General features: G+C 41.6%; 1 protein-coding gene across 2 annotated transcripts; it reads right to left on the reverse strand.

The window, feature by feature from the left end:
* Nucleotides 1-11451: 11451 nt before the first annotated feature.
* lsr (lipolysis stimulated lipoprotein receptor) lies at nucleotides 11452-22819 on the reverse strand. Of its 2 annotated transcripts, XM_080738945.1 has the most exons (11): nucleotides 22619-22819; nucleotides 21295-21627; nucleotides 19849-19968; nucleotides 19023-19079; nucleotides 17108-17254; nucleotides 16028-16228; nucleotides 15759-15815; nucleotides 14522-14650; nucleotides 13741-14062; nucleotides 12676-13144; nucleotides 11452-12222 (listed from the first exon to the last, which is right to left on the reverse strand). In XM_080738945.1, exons 1-11 carry the CDS (start codon nucleotides 22659-22661, stop codon nucleotides 12187-12189), a joined length of 1914 nt encoding a protein of 637 aa, XP_080595071.1. In that variant the 5' UTR covers nucleotides 22662-22819; the 3' UTR covers nucleotides 11452-12186. The 2 variants fall into 2 exon arrangements, with proteins under 2 accessions (XP_080595071.1, XP_080595072.1); XM_080738946.1 differs by lacking the exon at nucleotides 19023-19079.
* Between the last annotated feature and the right edge of the window lie 416 nt (nucleotides 22820-23235).

The following is a 23235-nucleotide window of genomic DNA, read 5'->3' on the forward strand; positions in this document are numbered from 1 at the left end:
AGCGGGGCAGATTGGTGTTACTGGATTTGTTGTTTATGACTGAGATGGAGGGAACTGTTTGAAGGCTTCTGACAAGGTGCCTGTGTCAGACACATCTTAGGCAAGAGATTTTAAGTAGAATTTTGTCTGCTGCAGGTATTTTGGCCATATTCACATAGGAGTGTTGCATGTTATTTGTCTGTGCATGCATGCACATATTATTGTTTACAAGTAGGCCTATATCATACTGCTAGAGCCAGAGAAAGGATGAATCTGTGCATAGGTCAGTCGATATCAAGCAGAAACCTTGTATCTCCATGTCATCTTCTTATGTTTTTTCACAAATTAGTGGTGTCAGAGTGATGCAAAATAGACAATCTATGCGTTGCAAAGCAACTCGTGAGCTTAAATCTTTGACGTTTTTGAATTATTTCACCTATGAATAGGAATGCCAGGTTGTTAAGTTGTCTGTGTGTATGTTTTTAATATAAATATTTAACGTATTAACAAGTGCTTGTTACTAAATATAACTACCTCTGATCTAATGGAACACAGGTTCTTTTTCTTTCTTTCTTTTTTTTTAATTTCCTGAGAAGAAACGGGTTTGGACAATAAGGTTTCCGCCCCGGCAGCAACATTCTGCATCTTGCTGTATTCTATGCCTGGCAACCCAGGCAGAGCCTCTGAATCAGCTCAGTGGTCCTCAGCCCAGTGCACAGATGGTGAGCCACAGGCCTCAACTCTCATTAGACCTGCTCCCTTTCCGCTCTCAACAGTAGGGGGCGACAAACAGAGCACTCACAGGCCAAAAATCCTGATCCCATACCCACCCACCGGGGCCATGTCCCCAATAGCCTTTCATTTCTACACATGGGCATTTCCCTTTTTGGAGCCAAATACAAATTTCCACTTTGAATAAAGCTTTTTGAGTTGAATGGCAGAATGACAGCCAGTAACAGGGTTGCTTAAAGAAAGTAAGAGGTAACACTTTAGAACTTAGCATAATGGCATTATTCCAGTGCATTACCAATGTGAAGGTACAAGAAGTACACAATACAGTCTTTGTTTGCTAAATTTGCTACGTCTGTATGCCAATCAGACAGATGTGGACCACATTACTATACAGACAACAAGGAACTAATGTAATCACAAAATCTAATCTCTCTAAAGATGTCCATAGGTGGTGATGGTACCGTACGTTCACTGTACAGCACCTGCTTGTAACTATGCTTTGAAAGGCACTTTATGAAAAAAGTTTACTTACTACTTAGCGCACACAGGCTGTCTAACTGACTCAGTATATCTTCTTGACAAATTTTGGATAGAAATCTGAAGCTGTTCTAACCTGGCATCAGATGTCTGTTTGCATGTGGTGATACACTCTGGTAATTACAGGAGCTGCTCATCCCAATGTGGCTCAAGCAGGAAAATCTGTGCTGTAATAATTGGCAGGGCTTTTAGGAGCTCCTAGTCAACTCCCTCTCTCTCTCACGCGCACGCACGCACGCGCACACACACACGCGCACGCACGCACGCGCACACACGCGCACGAACACCTGTGTGGTCACTGGTCAGTCATGTGCACTTAAGCAAATTTGTACCCGTCCTAAAAACATCTCTCACACACACACACAAATAACCACACAGAAACGAAAACAACCATTACTCATTACTCTAGTAGTCAATCAAGTGTGAACTGTGTGCACATCACTCATTCCTTCACTTATCACACTGGCAGGAGTAAGCTCAGTTTAACATATTAATACAAATGACAACCTAAGAGCAATGGAAAATCACACATCTCCGTCAAGCCACTGAATTACAAACCGCACCTTTAAAACTATTGAACCCACTGGGCACGGCCGGCCATATGCCACCATAGAAACAGCATCGCGCAGAGCAGAAACACTGAGCATTAAGGGATAAAAGAATAAAGACACATCATTACCGTTCCTCTTACCTTCACAGGTGAACGTGGTAGACTTCCAACCGAGGAGGCTCCTGTTTAAACGGTGCCAGCAGCTTGTCCCCCAAGGCTCACACGCACAAACTCACAAAGTGTCACACCAGCTCGCTGCCAACAAGACCTCTCGCCACTCTCTGTACCAAGCCCCAACGGTGGGGAATAAACTGCCCTCCCCGCCGCCAACACCACCACCACCTTCACCACCAACATCACCACCACCCCTCCCATATGGAAATCAGTCCCTGAGTGTAAGCAGCATTGTTCTGAGCCTTCGCCCCAAGGCTAAGCCATTCATAAATACGCACCCCACTCTACGCCGGCCGGGTCACAATGGCCCACACTGTTCTCTTGTCGCCCCAACAAATATGGGTGAGGCTTTGAGATCCAAGGCCTTTCCAAACAAACACATGCAGTAGTTTACACTGGATGGGATGAACATATTCATTTATTTTGGATTGATGGAGTGTGCGTCCTCTTATTGTTTTTTTTAGGTCACTACGCGAAAGGGCAACGGTCAGGATCGGCCAGGGGACAAGGATGGGTAGGGACACGATACAAGACAACCAGGGAGGGAATGATGGAAGGACGTGGGGCTGGGGGTGGCGAGTCGGCTTGTGGTGGTGGAGGAGACCCTCTCTGAACCCCTCAATGGCAGATGAGGTGACAAAGAATTCCATATCCCTGTAGAAGGATTTACCTTCATTACACATGATGTCAAAGGCAACCTAAAGTCACCTTTGTACAACAAGAAAAACAAAAAACGATTGATCTTACTAAATAAACCTGTGTTCAACATGAACAGCATATGACAGGGTATAGAAATAAACACCAGCATCTGTATATTTGAGTTGAGCCTAACTATTGATGGATGTCCCCCACAAGCAACACTGAACCACACAGTAACATTTTGAGCGTTAATATAACTTTCAGCGTAGACATGGACTCTGGATTTGACAACGTATCAAGTATGACAATTTGAAGATCCACATTGACGCCTGTCCTAACGTATGTTCAGGAATGGGTAAACTGAGATGTCTTAACAATGGTAATGTAATAACGGTGATCATTTCTATTAATGGTCTGCTTAGCACAGACATCACACACAGTGGTTTGCTAGAACTCACTTAGGTCCGTGGCCAATTATGACAGCGACTGCCAAATGCTGATGTCGCCATGTCGGCCCATGTAACAGGGGTTCCGGGACCCCTAGGAGGTCCTCAGAGTTGCTACAGGGGGTCCTCCAAATCTTCCAAACCTTTTTCATATTAACGACTTGAACCCTAGTGTCCATATTCTGAGAACTGTAGCCAGACTGTGAGCTTGTAGATCGGCTATTTTCCGGCAAAGAGGTTTGGTGTATAGGGGAAAAAGAGCAGGCTAAGTACAGAGTGAAAGGTCAAGTTTATTAGAAAATGACGGCTCAAGTGGTTAAATATCTGAAAACACAAATTGACATGAATCCAAAATACGCTGATGATTGTGCTGTCAAACAATGAAACTAAATGGAATCTGAAAAGGTTGTGGGGGTCCCTGCTTCATCTCTCTCTCAACTAAGGGGTCCTTGGCCTGAAAACGTTGAAGACCCCTGCAGTATACCGAATCTCATAAAGCATACATGAGACATGTACGATTGAGTACATGGTTGTTGTTGTTGTTGCTGCACAGTAAAATCATTTAAAAGTTAAATGAACGCTTGGGATTTGACTGTGTAAAGGGATTAGCCCTGCCACTGTTCTGAACCCCCAAGACTCCTCCACCAAGGCCATCGCCCCCCCCAGCCTCCCCCACGCCCTGCGGGACACTGTAGCTATTGTCTCCCATGGCCTTCTGGGACGGCAGAGCAGCACAGCTAGAGCCTGACACCGCACAACACTGGGAAGTCGATGTGCACAGATAATTGTCTTTTAATCACAACAATCCCCTTTTCTCTGCTCCATTGCTCGTTTTGCTCCTTTCTCTTCTTTCTCTCTCCCCCTCGACCCTTTCTCTCGGTCGACCTTTTCTCTTGTCGTATAGCAGGCATTAGCTAATTCCACACTCGCTGGCTCTCCCTGTACAGGTCATATTCTTGTCCTATTGTTTTTCTTTTGGCAACAGAGGCACACAGAAATAAAACTGAATATAAATTATATGATTTGTTGTTGTTGTTGCTGCCTTCTACGTTAAAGCTCCCTCCCAGTAGGTGCTGTGATTCTCCTTTATTAATTCGAGAACCCCCAGTTTGATATGCATATTATGATTTTTAGCTCCAGAACCGAAATGTAAAATCCTGTGTTAGTGTAACTCTGTACAAATGGAACCAAAAGGGCCTGTAAGGGCCTCTTTTGGTTTCATGTGTACATTCCCTGAGTCGCATACAGTTGCAGGTCCATTTGGTTCATAACTCTCAATAATTTAGCTGGGGGCACCCTGGAACCCCCATCAAAGACGCCCGTCGGTCCCCGGACCCCTAAATGAGTACCACTGCTGTTGACAAACAGTGACGTTATCATGTATGTCAAACACTCAGTTACAGTATATAGATAGACCATGGGTCTTCAACAGGGGGTCCGGGACCCCAGTTACTAGGGGGTCCGCAAAATCTTTGTGATAGGATAATTATTTTAAATGAACAACTTTAACCCTCACAAAATAGCAGATCTACAAGCTCTCAATGCCTCGTGCTGCGAGGTGTTGAGAGCTTGTAGATCTGCTATTTTTGGCAAATCGGTTTGGTGTAGAGGTTAAAAAACGATTTTAAGTGGTAAAATGTCTGAAAAAAACACATTAACATGAATCCAACATAGACTGATGTCACTGCTGTCAAACAAGGCTATGAATCTATCTATGAAGATCTGCAACACAATTTTATACAATGTGTAGTGGGGCCTGGGGTCCCTGCTTCATCTCTCTCTCAATAAGGGGTCCTTGGCCTGAAAACGTTGAAGACCCCTGATATAGACAGTGTTTTACAGTATGTGTTGTACAGACAGAGGGGCGAGGTGGGGGGGGGGGGGGGAGTCAAAGATTGTGCTGGATAAAGATGAGCAGGGCAGTGAGAGGTGACAGGACAAATCACTGACAATGGCTCCATTCATTGTGCCTCAATCAACTTTACTGGACAGCCATGATGGATGGATGTTTGTTTATAAATGCATGGACAGTTATTGGGAACAAACAGACATTGGCTTGTGCATTTATCTATCAAACTAGCAGGTGTGCTCCTAGTTTATTACATTCTCCTATAACACTTTAGGCATTTAGGAGACACGCGTGGAATGCGTTTTACCAAGAGTGATCATCTATACTATAATTTTGCGAATGTCTGTCTGAGTGAGTGAGTGTCTGTCTGTCTGAAACAGCGTTTCTCCTCAGTGGCTGGAGCAATTGATCTGAAATCGCATCACAATTAGCATATGAACACACCTAACATAACTGTGAAGCCCGTTTGTCACTTTCACAAATCGTATGCTGTATATTAGAATTTTTATGGTGTATCTACTATCTATTCTGCATCTAGCTTGAGGCTCATCTATTCTGCATCTAGCATGAGGCAACATGTTTAACCAGCTCTCTCTCTGTGTGTGTGTGTGTGTGTGTGTGTGTGTGTGTGTGTGTGTGTGTGTGTGTGTGTGTGTGTGTGTGTGTGTGTGTGTGTGTGTGCAGGCAGGCGGGTGTGTGCGTGGGCGGGTGGGCGGGCGGGCTGGGGGGGGGGGGGGGGGGCGGGGGTGGTTGCCATTAAACGAAACAGGTATTTCTTACATTGATGCTCCTACATATTATCATGCAAGCACCAGTTAAAGTTACTTTCCATCCCTCATATACTGTATGCACAGTGCACATCCCATAACCCACACACTGCACATCATTTTGGAGCTCATATCTTTGAACGGGTAAGGGCTAGTTTACTATAAGGGTTCAGAATCTCACTCACTGAAACTGGGCTTTTGCCCCTTCTTTCTTTCCCTCTACACCAATTCCCTTTGCTGGAAACCAAGCCTATATCTACAATATCTGTAGATCTGAATGTTTGCCTATTATGACTAGAATAGAGAAGGAGGGGTTCATGTGGTTAAAAGGAAGATCTGCTACCGTATATACCGTATTCACCCTGCCTGGTTCAGTTCATTTAAGGGCTATTCCCACTGAGCACTATAACTATAACTAGTAGTATAACTATAACTGTACTATACAGGTATAGTTTTAATAATCGTCAAGTGGATGGCAGTGTCTATAAAAATATATACAATGGTGAACAATGGTTATAGTTATCTTCAGTGGGAATGGTGCTGCTAAGTCTCACATAGACAGACAACTATTCCACAATCTCCTAATGCTATATAGTCTGGAACTACACCTCCCGAAAGCCAAGAAAATAAAAATATATTTAAATTTGTTTTTGCATGTCAGTAAAGGCGGAACAGAAGTGAGGAGGAGGCGTCACGTGCCGGAAAATTTTCAGAGCTTCCATACTCCAGACTGTATGACGGAAGCATTTGAAAATGGTGGGAGGCAACAGTCTAGCTGGCGAGACTAGGTCTATAAATAAAAGGTTTTAAACGATCATTAAATATATTTACTATGTCCATGTATGAATGAGTTGTAAAGTAATTCAACACATTAAACAAGTCTTACAATGAATAAATACAAATGTGAGCAAATATATAAGAACAACATTGTTTATGATGGGTGGGGTGGCAGTAACTTAGTGGGTAGAAAGACCGTCCGGTAATAATAAGGTCACAGTTCGCCTCCCAGCCTAACCCTAACCCACCCATGTCTGTGTCGAAGAGACACTTAGAGACTTAACCCCCAACAGCTCACCCAATTTTGTGATTTCAATTTTCAACATAATTGCGACCGTAGGTCTAGTTTACTATGAAACACGGCAGATCCTGTCCGTCCGTGAGATGTCTATAGCTGACCTGTTGTGACATCACATTGTTGATTCAATGACCAAGACAGCCTCTTCTGGCAATCATATATGGAGATCCCTGATGTCATCAATATTAAGCCCATATTTGGCAATGCCCATATGGATGCTCCATATGGCCAAGACAGAATTAATTTTCAAATCACTACTGCTGACTACATCACCTGGATATCCATATACGTATGAAGATCACAACACTGACCTCATCAAACCCTGGATATCCATACATGGAGACGACTTCATCATCACCTAGATCTCCATACATGGAGCTGGTCAATACCTCTACATCTGACCTCACGGACTCCATATATGGATATAGCTGACCTGTTCTGACATCACAGCGATGACGCGCCCAGCCCAGAAGAAGGGCATACATGCCAAAGGTGCGTGACCTTGCCCTTTAGGCCACTTCTCGCCCTTAGGGCGTCTTACTAGTATTATATGAACTTGTGATGGACACATTTCTTTTTGTCCATCCGTCCAAAATAACAAGAATTAGATCATAGCTCTGGATTATTGTCCCCATTTCATACAATATGTCCACCGGCATAATTGGTGTCCCTATATCACATGGGATTTTATTCCCAGTGGTGTTGTTGCGACCAAATCTGTCCTACTAGGCTCACTTTTCCACATTAATATGACTTCATTACATTAAGTTTAAGGATGCTATTGTGTGGATCTGTGTTGTTGTTGTTGTTAACAATGAACCAGGTATGATGTTTTGACAATTGCTTGCTGTCTTTTTCATTACTGGGTTTTTTGGCAGCCATGATATGGCATAGTTTGGTGCCATATTTTTTGATTGATTATTTTGTTAGACAAAAGATGGAGAACAGTACAAGTACAGTCAATACAACTGAAATGTAGAACAGTACTAGTACAGTTAAACACCCTGCCTAAAAGGAACATCCCAAATAAGACCTTTATGGTCTTTTTTACGTTGGAAGCCCTCTGTATTTAATTAATGGACATAATAAATAGCAAGCAAAGAAAACATTCAATAATATTGCATTATAAAAACACTATACAGTATGTGCAGGATAGAGGAAACAAGGGGGTTGGGCTAAGGTAAGGGGATTGGATGGTGCGCTCACTTCTCGCTTGTCTATGGGAGAAGTGATAACTACCTCCTGGATATCAATCAGGAATGGTAGAAATGTGTTTCAGTGTGCTCAAGATAGACACAACACGATTACAAAAACTAACAGAATACCCAACTGTAGCCGTCCAAAAACTGGCAAGTAGTAATAAACATTTACTCTGTACTTTGTACACAGGATTCTATGGATTTTAAGTTGTATATTTTCAGATACTGTACATTAGAGGCCTTTGGCAGTGATAAATGTACACAAAATAATGGGTCTAACAAAACATTTCAACACCAGTCTCAAGTCTTCACATCAAGGCAGGATTTACATCTATCGTTATGTTGGGTTAGATGAAGAAGAACGTATCTGTCAACTTATTAACTGTCTATTTGAAAAACATGTATTTAAACTGGCAAACTACTTTGAGAAAGCTTGGGACTTGAGAAAAAAAGCATTGTACAACCAGTAGGGATTAAGTACCATATGCTCTGTTTTGCTTTATTTATTTATTTATTTTTCCCCGCTGGTATCTATGTTGTAGCCTATACTGGTAACGGATGTATAGAAAAAAGAAAAAAGGAATGTACTTAAGAATATTGTAACCTTGTTTGAAAAGGTGTCATATAATCCCATGAGGGATGGGCCACGAGGTGGCATGACACTCAAATAAAATAATTCATTCATTCATATATCAAATATACTGACATTTTCATGTGCAGTAATTAACTAATTTCCGTATGCTACAGAAAGATTTAACATTATCCTTTCTTGTTTCAAGTCACATCACTTCTTTTGGTAATTGCTTTAATAGTGTAAATTCTGTTCAGGATCGTGAGATTATACACGGAATGGTGCTGAACAGAACTACTGTCAAATATACTGTAGATCTTAAGATGACATAGCAGGACTGCATAGATGCTGTACATCACCCCATCACATGAGTCATGGTTAGTCACTATTGGTGCACTACAATATGTCCACAAGAACGCAACTTTCCCATGAAAGCATAATGGGACGTTGGACACTAGGGATGCAGCGGTTAATCATACAATTTAAAATATTGATTCATTGATAACAATATTCTGGTCATCAGCTAACTGTAACTAAAGGACGTGCAAATGACGACAGCACAAAGAAATCAGAACCTCAGTAGAAGTGAAAAAACTAAACCAATAGCACTTGCTAGGCGTAAAAGAATGACATATGGGACTTTCCCCAAACCTCAACGGTAGCCTGTGTCAACGGTATAGTAGAAATAGATGACTTAAAACGTCCCTCTCTAATCCATCTTCTCATCAGTGTTTCCATTACCAATGCTAGTTACTGTATTCATATTAATAGAAAAAAGTCCCATGATCACCTGCCCAAGTTCAAATATTGTTCAAATTTCGTAGTTACTTTTGATTGCATTGCATTGATCTGATAAAGTACATGCTGCATTTCATTGAGATTTTTGTATTATTCTTTTGCACTGTAAATTTACTTTTATAATTTTCGTTTATCGTATTCTACTGCTCTTTCATTTCCTTTGCTTAATGTTTTCAGTAAAGCACACAACTGTAGAATTGTCTTGATGTCGAAATGTGCTATAAAAATACAAAACTTGCCTTGCCTTACACATCACAAAACATGTACACTCCGAATCCAACCTACACCTACAGTACAGTAACCTTCACGTCATTGACAATTCATGCTTTGCATTCAAAATGTACTCGAGGCAACTTTTACAAGCAATAGACATTAAAAGAGAGCAGAAGTTGAGGAGGAGCAGGAGCAGTTCTTACCTTGCAAGCGGGTCTGTACACAGTGAGAGGCTTAGCTGCAATGCCCACCAGAGAAATACCAGCATGTCCTCTTCTCCTCTGGCATCTGCCTTCTCTCCTGTTTTCTCTCCCTCGCCTTACTTCCTTTCTCCTACTCTGTCTCTCTGTGAGGCAATCTATGATGGTGAAATCATTTCTTGAAATTATAATCACTTCTGATTAAACACTTGTGAATATAGCTGATCTACAAGGCCACATGGCATTGTGTTGAAATGTGTTGTGAGCTTGTAGATCTGCACATTTTATAAAGGGACAAAAGGAAGAGGCTAAATATAGACCCCTGGTGAAACCTGGCCATCAACGTATTGGTTCAAAATGGTAACAACTTGGTATATGAATGAATTATTTTATTTTAAGTGTTGCGCCTCCTCATGGGATTATATGACACCTTTTCAGACAATATTCATAAGTAATTTTACTGGTTACTGGTATTCCTGACCATATAGAATAGATACTGACAGAAGAAAACAGAAGCTACATAATTATCTCCTAATGGCTGTACAAGACAGTTAGTCATTGATATCCAACATATCAGCAGAGTTAATGTCATTAAACATCTCTTCTCGGACCCTCCAATAAGAATTACAACATACACTAAATGATACTCATTTTCTATTTCATTGAGATCACACATTTGGCAGATTCAATCTTCTTCCAACCGAACATAATAAGCTGTTTCAATATAAAGTGGCAGTATACCTCCTCTAATCTGAGCACATGGTGATCTTCTTTGGTAGGTTATATACGTAACATTTTCAGTGTAATAGTCATATTTAAGGAATCTTCTGCCAAAATATGTTTGATATAAGTTGCTACCTGAAAGTTACTGATGGCCAACGCAGGCAATTTTTATTTGGCATGGCCATGGCACAGTAAATAGACAGATTTCAATCTACAGCAGGGGTCTTCAACGTTTTCAGGCCAAGGACCCCTTAGTTGAGAGAGGGATGAAGCAGGGACCCCCACAACCTTATCAAAGATTCCATATAGTTTCATTGTTTGACAGAATCATCAGTGTATTTTGGAATCATGTCAATTTGTGTTTTCAGATATTTAACCACTTGAGCCGTCAATACTTAAAAAAAAAAGAATTTTCACTCTGTACTTAGTCTACTCTTTTCTCCCTCTACACCAAAGCTCTTTGCCTGAAAATAGCCGATCTACAAGCTCACAACGCCTCGCAGTGCGAGGCGTTGTGAGCTTGTAGATCTGCTATAGTGGTTAATATAAAAAATACTTTCTATCACTCAAAGATTTGGAGGACCCCCTGTAGTAACTCTGAGGACCCCCTGGGGTCCCGGACCCCCTGTTGAAGACCCCTGATCTACAGTATTCTCTGTATTGAAGAATCCGAATCATTGCAAAGGAACTATACAAACATGTTAATCAAATAAGTAATAGGAGGGGAAACATACTCACATATGGCAAGGATTCTCAAAAGATCTTCATAAACACAAGACCAAAGTGGACCAAAATACAGATCCCCAGGAAAAATACTGCAGCAATAAAACAAATACTGTAAATACCAGTATATTATACAAATACTACCGTCCATTGGTTGTCCATGTAGTACCTAATAAGACATAATGAACTAATTTAATTGCAGAAGATAGAATATAGTGGCATCTAGTGGTACAGTACAAGCCTGCAAATTTAAAAAGAAAAATTCAGAACAATATAGACCCTTTTATAAAAGCTTTATTGTAAAATGTAGTTATATTACATTTAAGTAAACATGATTATAAAAAGATTGAGTTTAAAATTGAAACCAAGTACAAAAGAAAAAACTAAACACTTAAAAGCTGAAATACTTGTATTCTATGCAAATATAGCAAAGCTAGAATTCTGACAAATTCTAGCAAACCTAGGATAAAATTCATTTTGAATGTATAAGATTATGTTAAACACTTAAACCCATGCAACAATAAAAAAAAAAGCAGTACTAAAAAATACTCTGAAGATTACTTGAATGCAATCAGCAATTCAGCGTACCCATAAAACTCCTCTTAATCTAAATCCATTCACACAATGACAAACAGTTACTAAAACTAAAGTAAAGATTCAAGATGGCTGAAAACACAACAGGTGATATTTACACATCATCAAGTAAATGTCATTACATGTGGTTAACCAACCAGACTTGGAGAGTACAGAAGTGAAATTATTTATATCATAAGGCACTTGTGGCTGCCACAATGTTTTGTAAATTATGAGGCATGTAATAGACAAAATATCTGCTACTCGCCCTGCAAATAGATATGTACATATATATCATCAATTTGTCATCAAAGTTCCCGTAGAACATTTCAATTCATATATAAAAAACATTTAAATCTGCAACAGCAACATGAAAATATTTACAGTCTGAATTACACTGGTCAGTTTAGCAGGACAGGTTGTTCACATCACGTTGCTCTACACCACCAGGCTCTCTCGACTCACAGCGCCGTTCTGAAACAACATCATTTGTGCTGGGTTAAAGTTGGAAAAACAAACTTGGAAGGAACACATAAATGACTATTGAATCATGTCAAATGTCTTAAGAGGAAGACAGCAATTAAGGCCAATGTATGCTTTTTGCAACAACGACAAGTGTCGAATGACACGTTGTACGACGAAAGTGACATAAAAACCTTCAGGTCCTTCACAGACAATGAACCTGAACATATTTATGTTCGCACACATTTCATATAACGTTGCTCCTACTCTGCTTGGTTTGGAAGACAAGGTAAGGTCCTGCATTCACTTCCTTGTTTACGTTTCGGGGATGATGTTGTCGGCAAGTCGCAGACAACATGAATACTCAAAACTCAGAATGTGATGGTTGACGCTCAAAGCATAAATTGGCCATCAACCTCCAATCCACAGTCTACAGTAAGTCGCTCTGAAGAAGACATAACTCACCTTGCGCAGGTTGCTTCTCTTGGAGGAGGAAACGCTCTCGTCTTCAGAGGCGTATGGTGGGGGCAGCGGTGGCGGGAAGTCGTCGCGGCGATTAGGATAGGAGGCGGGCGGGGCCAGAGGGAGGGGCGGGGCTCCGCGCGGCGTCCCCCTGCCACGGTCCGAGCGGTCGCTCTCGCTGTCCAGGCGCTCGCGGCTCCTGGTCCTCTGCTGCTCGCCCAGCTTCTTCCTCTCCATGGCCTCTCGCAGGAAGCTGTCGTCGTAGGCGTCCCGCCCACCCCTGGCGTCGCCGCGCCCACGCTCTCGTTCTCGCTCCAGGTCCATCAGGTCGTCACGGCTGCGGCTGCGTTTGCCCTGGAGGCCACCTCCTCCTCCGCCTCCTCGCCGCCGGTCGTCGGGGGAGTAGTCGCGCCGCCTGCGGTCGTCATGGTCGTAGCCGCTGCGTGCGCTGCTGCTCCACTCGTCATCCGAACTGAGGCGACAACACAAGGTTGCAGGTCAGGGTCAGACAAGAGGTTGTGCCCTCTGGGAATATTGTTTGAGACACTATCTGGTTCAAATCTAATGTAGCAAAACTTGATCAGTTTGATGAAGACAGATCAATAAGTCTAAAGACTACAAGAATGTGTAATTGTGTATAGATACGTAGATATCTTCGTTTTTTGCCTCTCCTCAACATGTTTTTGTTTCTCTGTTAGATTGATCTTTTTCTCTTTGCTCTCCCTTTTCTCTTCAGAATTGATTCAGAATTGCACAATTCAGATGGTTTCAGGTAGTATTGTCAGTCATAGTAAATTGCTAAATAATTTAGGGCAAATAGCAAACCACACCCATTCACCCAGCCCATCTTTGGTAATGAGTGTCAAACAGACAAGTCCGATCATGTCAAGCCGTGCTTGCTTAGACCTGTCGTTCTGTTGAAGATGATATACTGTACAAAATCAAGCTTCTACTCTTACAAACTTGCACCCATCTTATGCCGCTAAAGTATTAGCTACGCACCAAGTAGGAAGAATGCATTTGCTGCAGAATGTAACTGAAGCTTACGTCAACAAAAACCGAACTCACCCTCTCCTGTGTCTGGGGCTGGGCCCATCGTCACGGCGTTGTGGGGGGTAGTCGTCTCGGGGATAGCGGCGGACGATCTCATCAAGGTCGTCCATGGAGTGGGCACGACCACGGGCCCCCATGTTGCCCCTGGGGGGGCCTCTGTCTCCGTGGCGGGGGTAGTCATCCCGCCCCCGGTGGGCCTGCTGGGACACGCTGCTGATGGTGCTCATGGCTTCGTCATGGTCGTAGCCTCTGGCCTGTGGGGGAGGCTGCGGACGACCTCCGCGACCTCTGGGCTCGAGGCCGTCGTGCAGGGAACTCACTTCACTCATAACGTCCACTGGGAGGGAGGAGGGTGAGGGAGAGGGAGAGAGAGAGAGATAAGAAGTGAGATGGAGTAGGAAAGAAGGTCATAGACTATAGGGCAGTGGTTCTCAAAGTGAGGTCTGGGAACCATCTTGAGAGGTTTCTATCAGGGTCCCCAGCAAATGTGTCAACTCGTCAAAATCAGTTCAAGCACTTTAACCTCATTTTATATTTTGGCGATTAAAAAATGTCAGATTTATAGGCTGTATTAGAACACATTTGAAAAATCTTGAAAACGTCTCATATGGGGGTTCTCCTTGCACAAAATATTTTCAGAAAGACTCTGTGACCAAATAGATGTAGTAGATTTGTGAGTCTTTGACATGAAAATGTTTGAGAACCACTGACAGAGGAGTGAGAAATCGAACAGATGAATGGTATAGCAGTACAATGCTATTAAACTGGATTAAGTTTATTATTTGCAGCCACATACTGCGGTTGTAAGGCCCAGAGTCGCCGCCAGGTCTGGTTGGGTCCATGTTAGCCAGCTCTCGTTCCATGTAGTAAATGGCACGCGTTGCATTCCCGTCTGGGTCCACCTGGATACGGTAGCCACTGCGAGCTGATGGGACAAGGAGTAGGGGGGAAAAATTCAGATTGAAACCTTGTGTTTACCAGGAAAAATACAAGCACTACTCCAAGACTTGCACAGTTTAAGCTGAACAGATACCACCAGACCCCTGTTAAATACTCACACATGATGTGTCTAATGAGCCAATCGGAGTGTGGGCTGTGATGAAACAACAAAAAACTGAATCTGCACAATCGTTGCTCAAATACACCACTCAGCCCTTCAAATCACCGCAAGTTAACACACAAAATCCAGACCCTGGTCAAGTCAAGCTCACAATAATTCTCTAAGGAGCAAAAATTCACAAATTCACAAATGTGAATAGTCTAGAGAGCTTCGGAGAGCAGACCAAAATGTGTGGCCCATCCAAATTTCTTAAAACATTTGAGGAATGAAATAAGCAATGCAGGAGCAGGAACAACCCAGATTCTGTACCCAGTACAGAATAATCACACTTTGCATTTGACAGTTTTAATGCATATGTATTGTTGTTTATCAGATCAACTGTCATAATCTATTTCACTAAGAGGATATCCGTGGTTAAGCGGAAAGAGTTAATCGCAAAACCAAAACTGGAAACCCCAACTTCTGCCAGTGATCTACTACATTCAATCAATCATTTACAGATTTTCGTAGATTTACATCACCATATCCCTTTGTGCAGCATGTGTGGTTTCCTTTGAACCACACATTGTTTGACAGACATGTTTTTACACTGCAGGTGTGTACATGGCAAGCAGTGGATGATGAAATGTCTCCAACACATCATTTAGGGCCACGACAGTGGCTTGATGACAGCATCAGTAAAAGTTGCAATGTCATTGGCAATGTTGTCAACAGGATGCTTAGAATTCTATTAAAAAATGTACAATCCTTCCTTGTAAAATTGCTATTTGCTAAAAATGTACATTCCTTCCTTGTAGGTACCTACACAAAGATGCCTACTGGAGACAGTTTGACATTTTATCCTACATAAATCAAGTCAAAACATGGTTTAAATGCATTCGCAGAATGCTGTGAAGTACTTGAAAGACAGGATGTAGTACTAGTGACACTAAATGGACTTGGGAGTCGTGTATGCATCGTCTCAGCTACTCACTGTGGTCCCCTCCGTGGTCCGGGTCATGCAACAGAGGCACCTGAGAGCCTTGTCCCACTGCAGAGTCAAAACCACACAGGAAAATTAGTCATAAACAGGGTTCAAAACCTGAAAGGTTCCCACATACAATAACCAAAAACTGCTGGCCACAACAACCTAAGACGTATACTAGCTTCCAGCCTTCTACTCAAAGTATCAGAGTGTACATCCTTTGTTTCCCCGTTTTACTTTCAACCCTGTCCTTTGTGTTCAAGCACTCTAGCACTCACCTGAGCTGGCCCCATCGTATTCACGGCCATAACCATTCATGGGAGGGGGGCCACCACCTCCATTGGGCAGTGGAAGCATGGGCATCGCAGGCTGCGACATTCCCCCAGCGTATGCTGGCTGGGCATACATACTGGGGGCATAGAGCGTTGGAGCATAATGACTCGGTATGCCTTTCTTCACTGCTTTGCCCGCTTCGTATACTAGGAAAGAAGAAAAAGGTCATGTTATCTCCTGTTGGTAGATCCATAGGGTAGGGAAGAGGAAGTAAGCTGATTATGGCATTATCTGTCAGAGTAATGAGTATACACTATCAATGAAATGCCACAGACAAGACAAAAACAGGATAAAACAGGTATGCTAAGAGGTATTTTGAGCCAGGTGAGATTGGTATTAGGGATGGAAAGTTTAAAAAGTTTATGTACAAAAAGAAAAAGAAGGAAAAAAAATCACATGGCTCCAATGTGGATGATTGGGTGATGGGTAAGATTTCAGGCGAATCAGAGCCCCATTGACTTCCATTATACATTTAAAGTGTTTATATTTCATACATTTCAAAAAGTATGAAACAATATGAGAAAATAAATAGTGGAGGTACTTCTGTGGCCCACTGGAAGTATGCACAAGCAATGTGGCAGTGATCGGTCCAGCGGTTTTGAGATTAGTTTTGGATAAAACGAGAAAAGCTTCTGGGAAACCAGATTAGTTTTGGATACACAGACACAGATAGATGGACTTTGCACATTACTGTGTTTCACTTTCGTTTTTAATGCCAGACAAATAGACCGGAACCACAAGACTGGGAACAGAAGACTGTTCACCTTGTAGGCTCTATCAGTAATGAGTTCATGGGTGGCTCCTGATATCAGTTGCGCTACATACATTTATGATAGAGCTGCTGTGTACAAGGAGTGTGATACTGTGTGCACGGCAATGTTGATTTGTATAAATATGACGTCACGCTGTCATGTTTAACAGCTAACACTCCCAAGTGTACATTTTTTACAAAACAAAATCCTCTCCCTAATTGGTATATATAAGGTGTGTATGGGTGTCAGGGGAGGGGGTGGAGGGGTACTTACGTGCTCGTGGGCAACAGCAGCGTTCAGGACAACAGGGGCAGCTGATGTAACAGCAGCAGGTGTGTGGACAGCACTGGCACCAGCAAATCCCGATGAGGAGCAGAAGCAACAGGACACCCATGACCACAAGCACAACCAACAGCCAATCTGAAAGGAGAGGACAAAGAGTACAGTAGTTGGAGGGGTGACACATCTCCAGCACTATTACTTCCTCTTGCTATGATTTCCTAAAAAGGAAAGTCAGTTCGACATGCTGCACATTCAATTCTTTGCAGCACAGTATTGCCATGCCAACAACTTATGATTTTGTTTTCTTTTTTCCAAGCATTTTAGGGAACCTCAATGAAGGTCAACCCCATTGCAGTATACAATATAAAAGTCAATTCACAATATCAAGGTATTCTTTATTTGATATACAGTATTTATATCTATCAATTTATATTTATAAAATGGTATGTTGTACTTTACTCAAACCCCAACCACCAATGCGTCATAGTTGATGGCTTCTCTGAAATTAATTCAGTAAAAGTGCTGTAGCCATGTGTCCTTAATCGAGAGCAAGTAATAGAGCTTTAATGCTATGAATATGACAAAACAGTCTTAATTAGTAAAGACCCACTGAGTCATAATGCAAGGAGCATGTCATGTTTTCTAAAATGTGGCTGCTTCATGTACTTCTTTCACATTCATTACACACGCTGTAAATACATATGAGGGAGGAGAGGAGTTTTTCATGCAGGGCATGAATGGAAACTTGTAGTAGCTTATGATTGGTCTACTAACTCTCCAATACTGCACAGCCTATTCCTTGAATGTGTGTTTTGAATTTGATTAGTGATTATTATTTTATCAGTTGCTCTTTTGATTAATCGAATTAATCAAGAAGCACTTTTTTATCATTAGTTAGTTAGTTATTTTTAAATATCAATAAAGAGATTTTTATAATCAATTAAATCAATTAGCCTGGTTAGCTAATAAATCCATATTGAATACTTTGTTGTACAACCACGTCAGACAAAAACAGCTCACAAACCTCTGTAGCTGCTTTTTTTCCCTATTTTAAATGTTATTTTAAAGAAAATAATAATAATTCATTCAAATCAATCTTTGGTTTGATTAAGGGTTGCATTCCTATGAAGGCTGTGTGAAGCTATGATTAATGAGCTAATGATATATCCAGCTGACATCTTTTGCAATCATCTAAATTGTATTGATAAAAACACGTGGAGTACAGTGTAGTGTAGTACACAACACAACACAATGCAACACGCTTTGAGATTTAGTAAAACCAGACAATCAGGTTTGACCTTCCCAGACTACGGTTTCTCTCAGGGGTGTCTGTTCATGCAGCACACATGAGTGTAACAACACCACCACCAGCACCACAGAACACAAAAAGAATACGGTTATATTTTCAGTTTAACCCCCCCTTAAAATGGTAACTGTTATGGTAGAGGGTAATTGTTCAGCAGAGGAGAATGTACAGGAGTGAAACTGATAAGGAACTGTGAGATGAATGCGCTTGTTGTTACAAGGTACCCACTACTACCCAGAGACTGCCCCTGTGCTCAAAGGCAGGCTGTAGAAGCAGCCAATCCATATTAAATGGAAGAAACAGAGAATGGAAGACAGATACATGGAAAATGAGTTTTCCACATAGATCGGGATAGAGGCAATTTTACATGAAGCTATTGTTTTGAAAGGAACGTCTAATGACCAAAGCGAGGACATACTTTTATGTAATTTCAGTTACTATTTTTATTTTTGCATATGCTTTAAATGGTAGTAATATCAAATAGGGCCACTGTAATAAACTTAAGTTTCATAAACAACATGTTTACTAATGTATCCCCAAGAAATGATATGTCTGCTATTGGACTAAATATGACTAACTCTATTAAGGGGCTTGTACTACCTTCCATAACCAGTAAGTCAATGCCAGGCAGGAGGTCAGTAGTATTTGACTTTCTCTCTGTGAAAGAAAGATAAAGCCATAATTACTTAAAGTGCCCCTGTATATCTATCTTTGCTGCCTACAAATTGTGCAGTGGCACTCACACCTGTAGACCTCAATGTATTTATTTACCTACATTCATTAGCCTGCAGCGTGACTCAGCTAGCGCAAACACCAGATACAGGACAAAACAAAATCCTGTCGCAAAATCCGTCCAGAAACTCAAATATTAATTGAAGGAGGATCAATAAATGTCTGATTTTTAGAAATGTGTTTACATCATATTTTTAAGGGCTGTCTAATGTACGACTTATTTTGTTTGTTGGTCTCAGACTAACCTCCAGAGACGCTCACCAAGTAGTGAGGTAATAGTCAAAGTAAAACCAAGAGGAGTTAAGGTCCTTGCACACTGCTGTGTTTTTCGGGCCGAATATCGGAGTGAATTTCGGAGCGCGTAAATAAAAAAATCAACCTCACGTTATGTCAATCACGTTTGCACACTGCCACCCGTTTAGTATTTTATTTTCGGAGTTGCTTTTTTCCGATTTTCGCAGCTGTCTCCACCGAGTCCCTTGCTCTCTCTCTCGTTCCTCTCTCTCTCCCTGGCCTCCGGATTTCCAAAACGCAACGAAAGACTGCAGTGCAGTGTGCAACCAGCTTTACTTTCTTGCACTTCATTCCCTGTGGTGATGATCAGCCCTAGCTCTAAGGCCAGTGCTTGGCACTAGCAGGGGGAGCGAGCGAGCGTGCATGCGCGTAATAAATATGAGCTGATGGGGGTACTTACCAAGAACTATTAGCTCTGTATAATCTTCACCGTTACCCGTGAGGTCCTGGGCAGACACCACAGAACAGATATAGACACCACTGTCACCCCATGCCGTCTGGGCAATCCTCAAATCAGCATCTGAGAAAAACAGAGGAGTGTTTGAACCCACAGCAAATGTAATAGTGGCCACTTTGAAGTGGCCCAAACTATTTCAACAACACATTTCCCCTCCCCTAGTAACCTGCTTCTCATATCTTCCATCATCAATCGTTCTTGTGCACCCTTGGAAAGCCAATGCTAGTCTGATTGCATGATGTTATTTTTAATGCAAGAAACAAATTATTGTCCTGCTCCTCTATCCGCAGAACCATAATTTTGTCTCTTGGATGAAAAGATTATGCCCCAACACTGTCTCCTGTCACAAGGACTCGAGACAAAGTATACAGAGAGATATTGGTGTGTGACACATTTTCCCACTGAAGCATAAGTGTTTCTGAGGTTGTGTGCTAGTGTAGGTTTAGTGATTAAAGGAACAGTCCACCTTTAAACAGAATTTACTTTGAGCAATTCCAATTATCAAGGACAGTTAAGTCAATAATATCAAAATGTATGTAAAAACTACATGTAGTGACTAGTCTGTAGCCACGTTTAGCCCCACAAGATTACTCGGGTGGTAGAATGTGTTGCTAAATGGAAAATCCAGGTTCAACATAGAAACAGTTCAAACAACAGTCTGCTTGTTATGGCGGTAACATGTCTCCATTCAGACATATCTCCATTCCGACAGTGACTTCTTATTGTCGGAGTGGCGACACTCCCATGGGCCTAAGGTTTAGGGTTAGGGTTAGAGATAGGGTTAGTGTCTGAATGGAGACATGTCGGAAAGGAGACATGTCTGAATGGAGACATGTAACCGTTATGGCATATGAATATACAAATTCAAAAAACATTTAAAAACCTTAAAAACCTAGTAAAACACAATTCAAGGGTCCAGCACAAATCATTATGTATAGACTAAACTGTATACTATTTATGTTACTAACAAGAATGCATTGTGTGGAGTTCAGACCTCTGCAAAGGCCTAAAATCTCTGGATGCTCATTTGAAAGTTTGGTCTCATGGTGACACTAGACTAGAGGAAACATACTGTAAGTTAAACTTATGTTAGAGGAATGAACTGTTTATTCCTGTAGGGAGCATGAAAGTGCACAGCAAAATTGGATCAACCCACATCAACCGCCTTGATAAAGGCTATGACTAAAACATCAGCTCTGAAGTCGTAACATCCATTATTTGTTGACATCAATAAAACCATGAACAAAAGAGAATATATTTCCAGCCTTTTTCTTGGTCAAAACTGATACTAATAGAGTTAGACTGCCAAAGACAGCTCATCTCCAGTCCTGTGAGGACCGTCTTCGTGAGGATTTATATCACACTGCCCAAAATGCAAGAGCCACTCACTGTTGAGGACGCTGATCTTGCGCCCTTGGTATTCGGGGCCAAGCGTGACGGAACTTCCCTGCTTGGACACCACAGTGCGCACTGTCCTGAGGTTGTCGGCACACTCAATGTTGGCATTGTAGTTGGGGTTGTTCTGTGACAAAACGTTCTCCGCGCTGCTGGGGTTCAGCGCAGCCTGGATGGGGTCTCGACAATACGACTTGTACCTCCAGGTGACAACGGGCGGCGTCCCAGCGGCGGTTGTCTGGTAGTTGCACTGGAGGGTAACAGGCTGGAAGAGGATGACAATGTACCTCTTTGTAGGGCACTGTACAGATATGGCCATGCTAGACCCTGGTGGGAAAGAGAAATAGGACAGGTTACAATGAGGACAAATACTTTCATTTTAGAGTTGTTTCATATATTTCCTTGGAATACATCATTTTAAACTGCCCACTGTAATTTAGAGACTAGGCTATGTCATTCCAATATTTGATACAATCTAAATTGTGCCATCCCATCATTTTCTCGGTTGGTAAACTGACTTACTGAGTGGGTGCAATGAATGAATGACACGCCTTTGACTTTATTTAACAGCCTATACCTGTATGTATAACAGCCAGGCAAAATACGTTTTGTGGATTCTGTGTAGCACGTAGGACAAGTAAATTACAATGGTATTACTAGTTTATGGTACAGTATGGGTAATATAGACGAGTTGTGAAGTTGGTGCCCAGTGCCCACTTGATGACCCTGATCTAGCCAACACCCCACAATATTTCATTTGATTTGACGTCTGGATCAGTATTGTACAGATATGGCTCACTCACATCCATAAATTGGAGGAAGGACCACCATTTGATCAGTCCTTGTGTATTGGTAAAGGTCTGTTAGTACTAGCCTACCATTTTGAAAGATACAGGCAAATAGGTCTAGGATTTGAGTTTACAAAAATAAAAGACCCTGATCAGGAACTCCCCAAATGACTTAACAATCTGTAAAAAATATGTATTTTTGTTTTCTTGAGTATCCTATGCTAATCTGCTGTATTGTACAACAGTGGGCTAGTTTACTGGCCTACTTGACGTAGGCTACCCACTTACTGTGGGTAGGCCAACAGAGAGAAGGAAAAACTAAACATAAGGTTAATAAGATTAATCATAATTATAAAAACACAGGCGAAACGAATGTAATTCTTATTTAATTTAAAGATAATCATTAATCACCAACATTATTGAAGGCCCTACGAAGTTTCGAGCACACAATCTACAAAGCATTATCAACAGGAAGCGGGCCCACCCAGTTCAGGAGAGAGAGAGGAAAAAAGAAAAATGTCGAGGCCTACCTGTTAATGCCATAAGGCCCGTCACGACCAACGTCCAAAACATTTTAAATCCAGTTTTCCTGGGGGTCTGAGCCGACGCAACTTATTATAAAAGTCTCTCAAGAAGTTCAATCAAATTCGAAACTCAACTGTGTATTATTTAATCTTCCATTTTCTCAACCAGGTAACTCCATTTTGTTGTGTCTTTGTTTGGCTACTGTCGATAAAGAGACGGGAGTGTGTGTGGGAGGAGTGATCTGCGCTCTGCTGCCACAGGTCGGGTCTAACCGACAGGTGAGTCAGTGGTGTAAAGTAACTAAGTACATTTACTCAAGTACTGTACTGTAACAGTACATTTTTTTAATCTTTTTTACTTTCTTCATTATTTGCCATTTTCAATGCTTTTATTTCTCCACTACATCTCAGAGGCAAATATTGTATTTTACTGCTCTACACTTATTTGAAAACTTCCTAGTAGACTACTATATACTTTGCAGGCATAAATTATAATATTATAAAACATAGGCCTACATTAACCACTTAAGCCCTATTTTATACCAAGGCTGTTTGAAAATAGCCAAAATACAATCTGCTATTTTTCTTAGGCTTACTTTAAGGAGCCTACTTTTTTGATGCCA

Source organism: Nannobrachium achirus (genome assembly GCF_963921795.1).
Source record: "Nannobrachium achirus genome assembly, chromosome: 2".
Taxonomy (NCBI): domain Eukaryota; kingdom Metazoa; phylum Chordata; class Actinopteri; order Myctophiformes; family Myctophidae; genus Nannobrachium; species Nannobrachium achirus.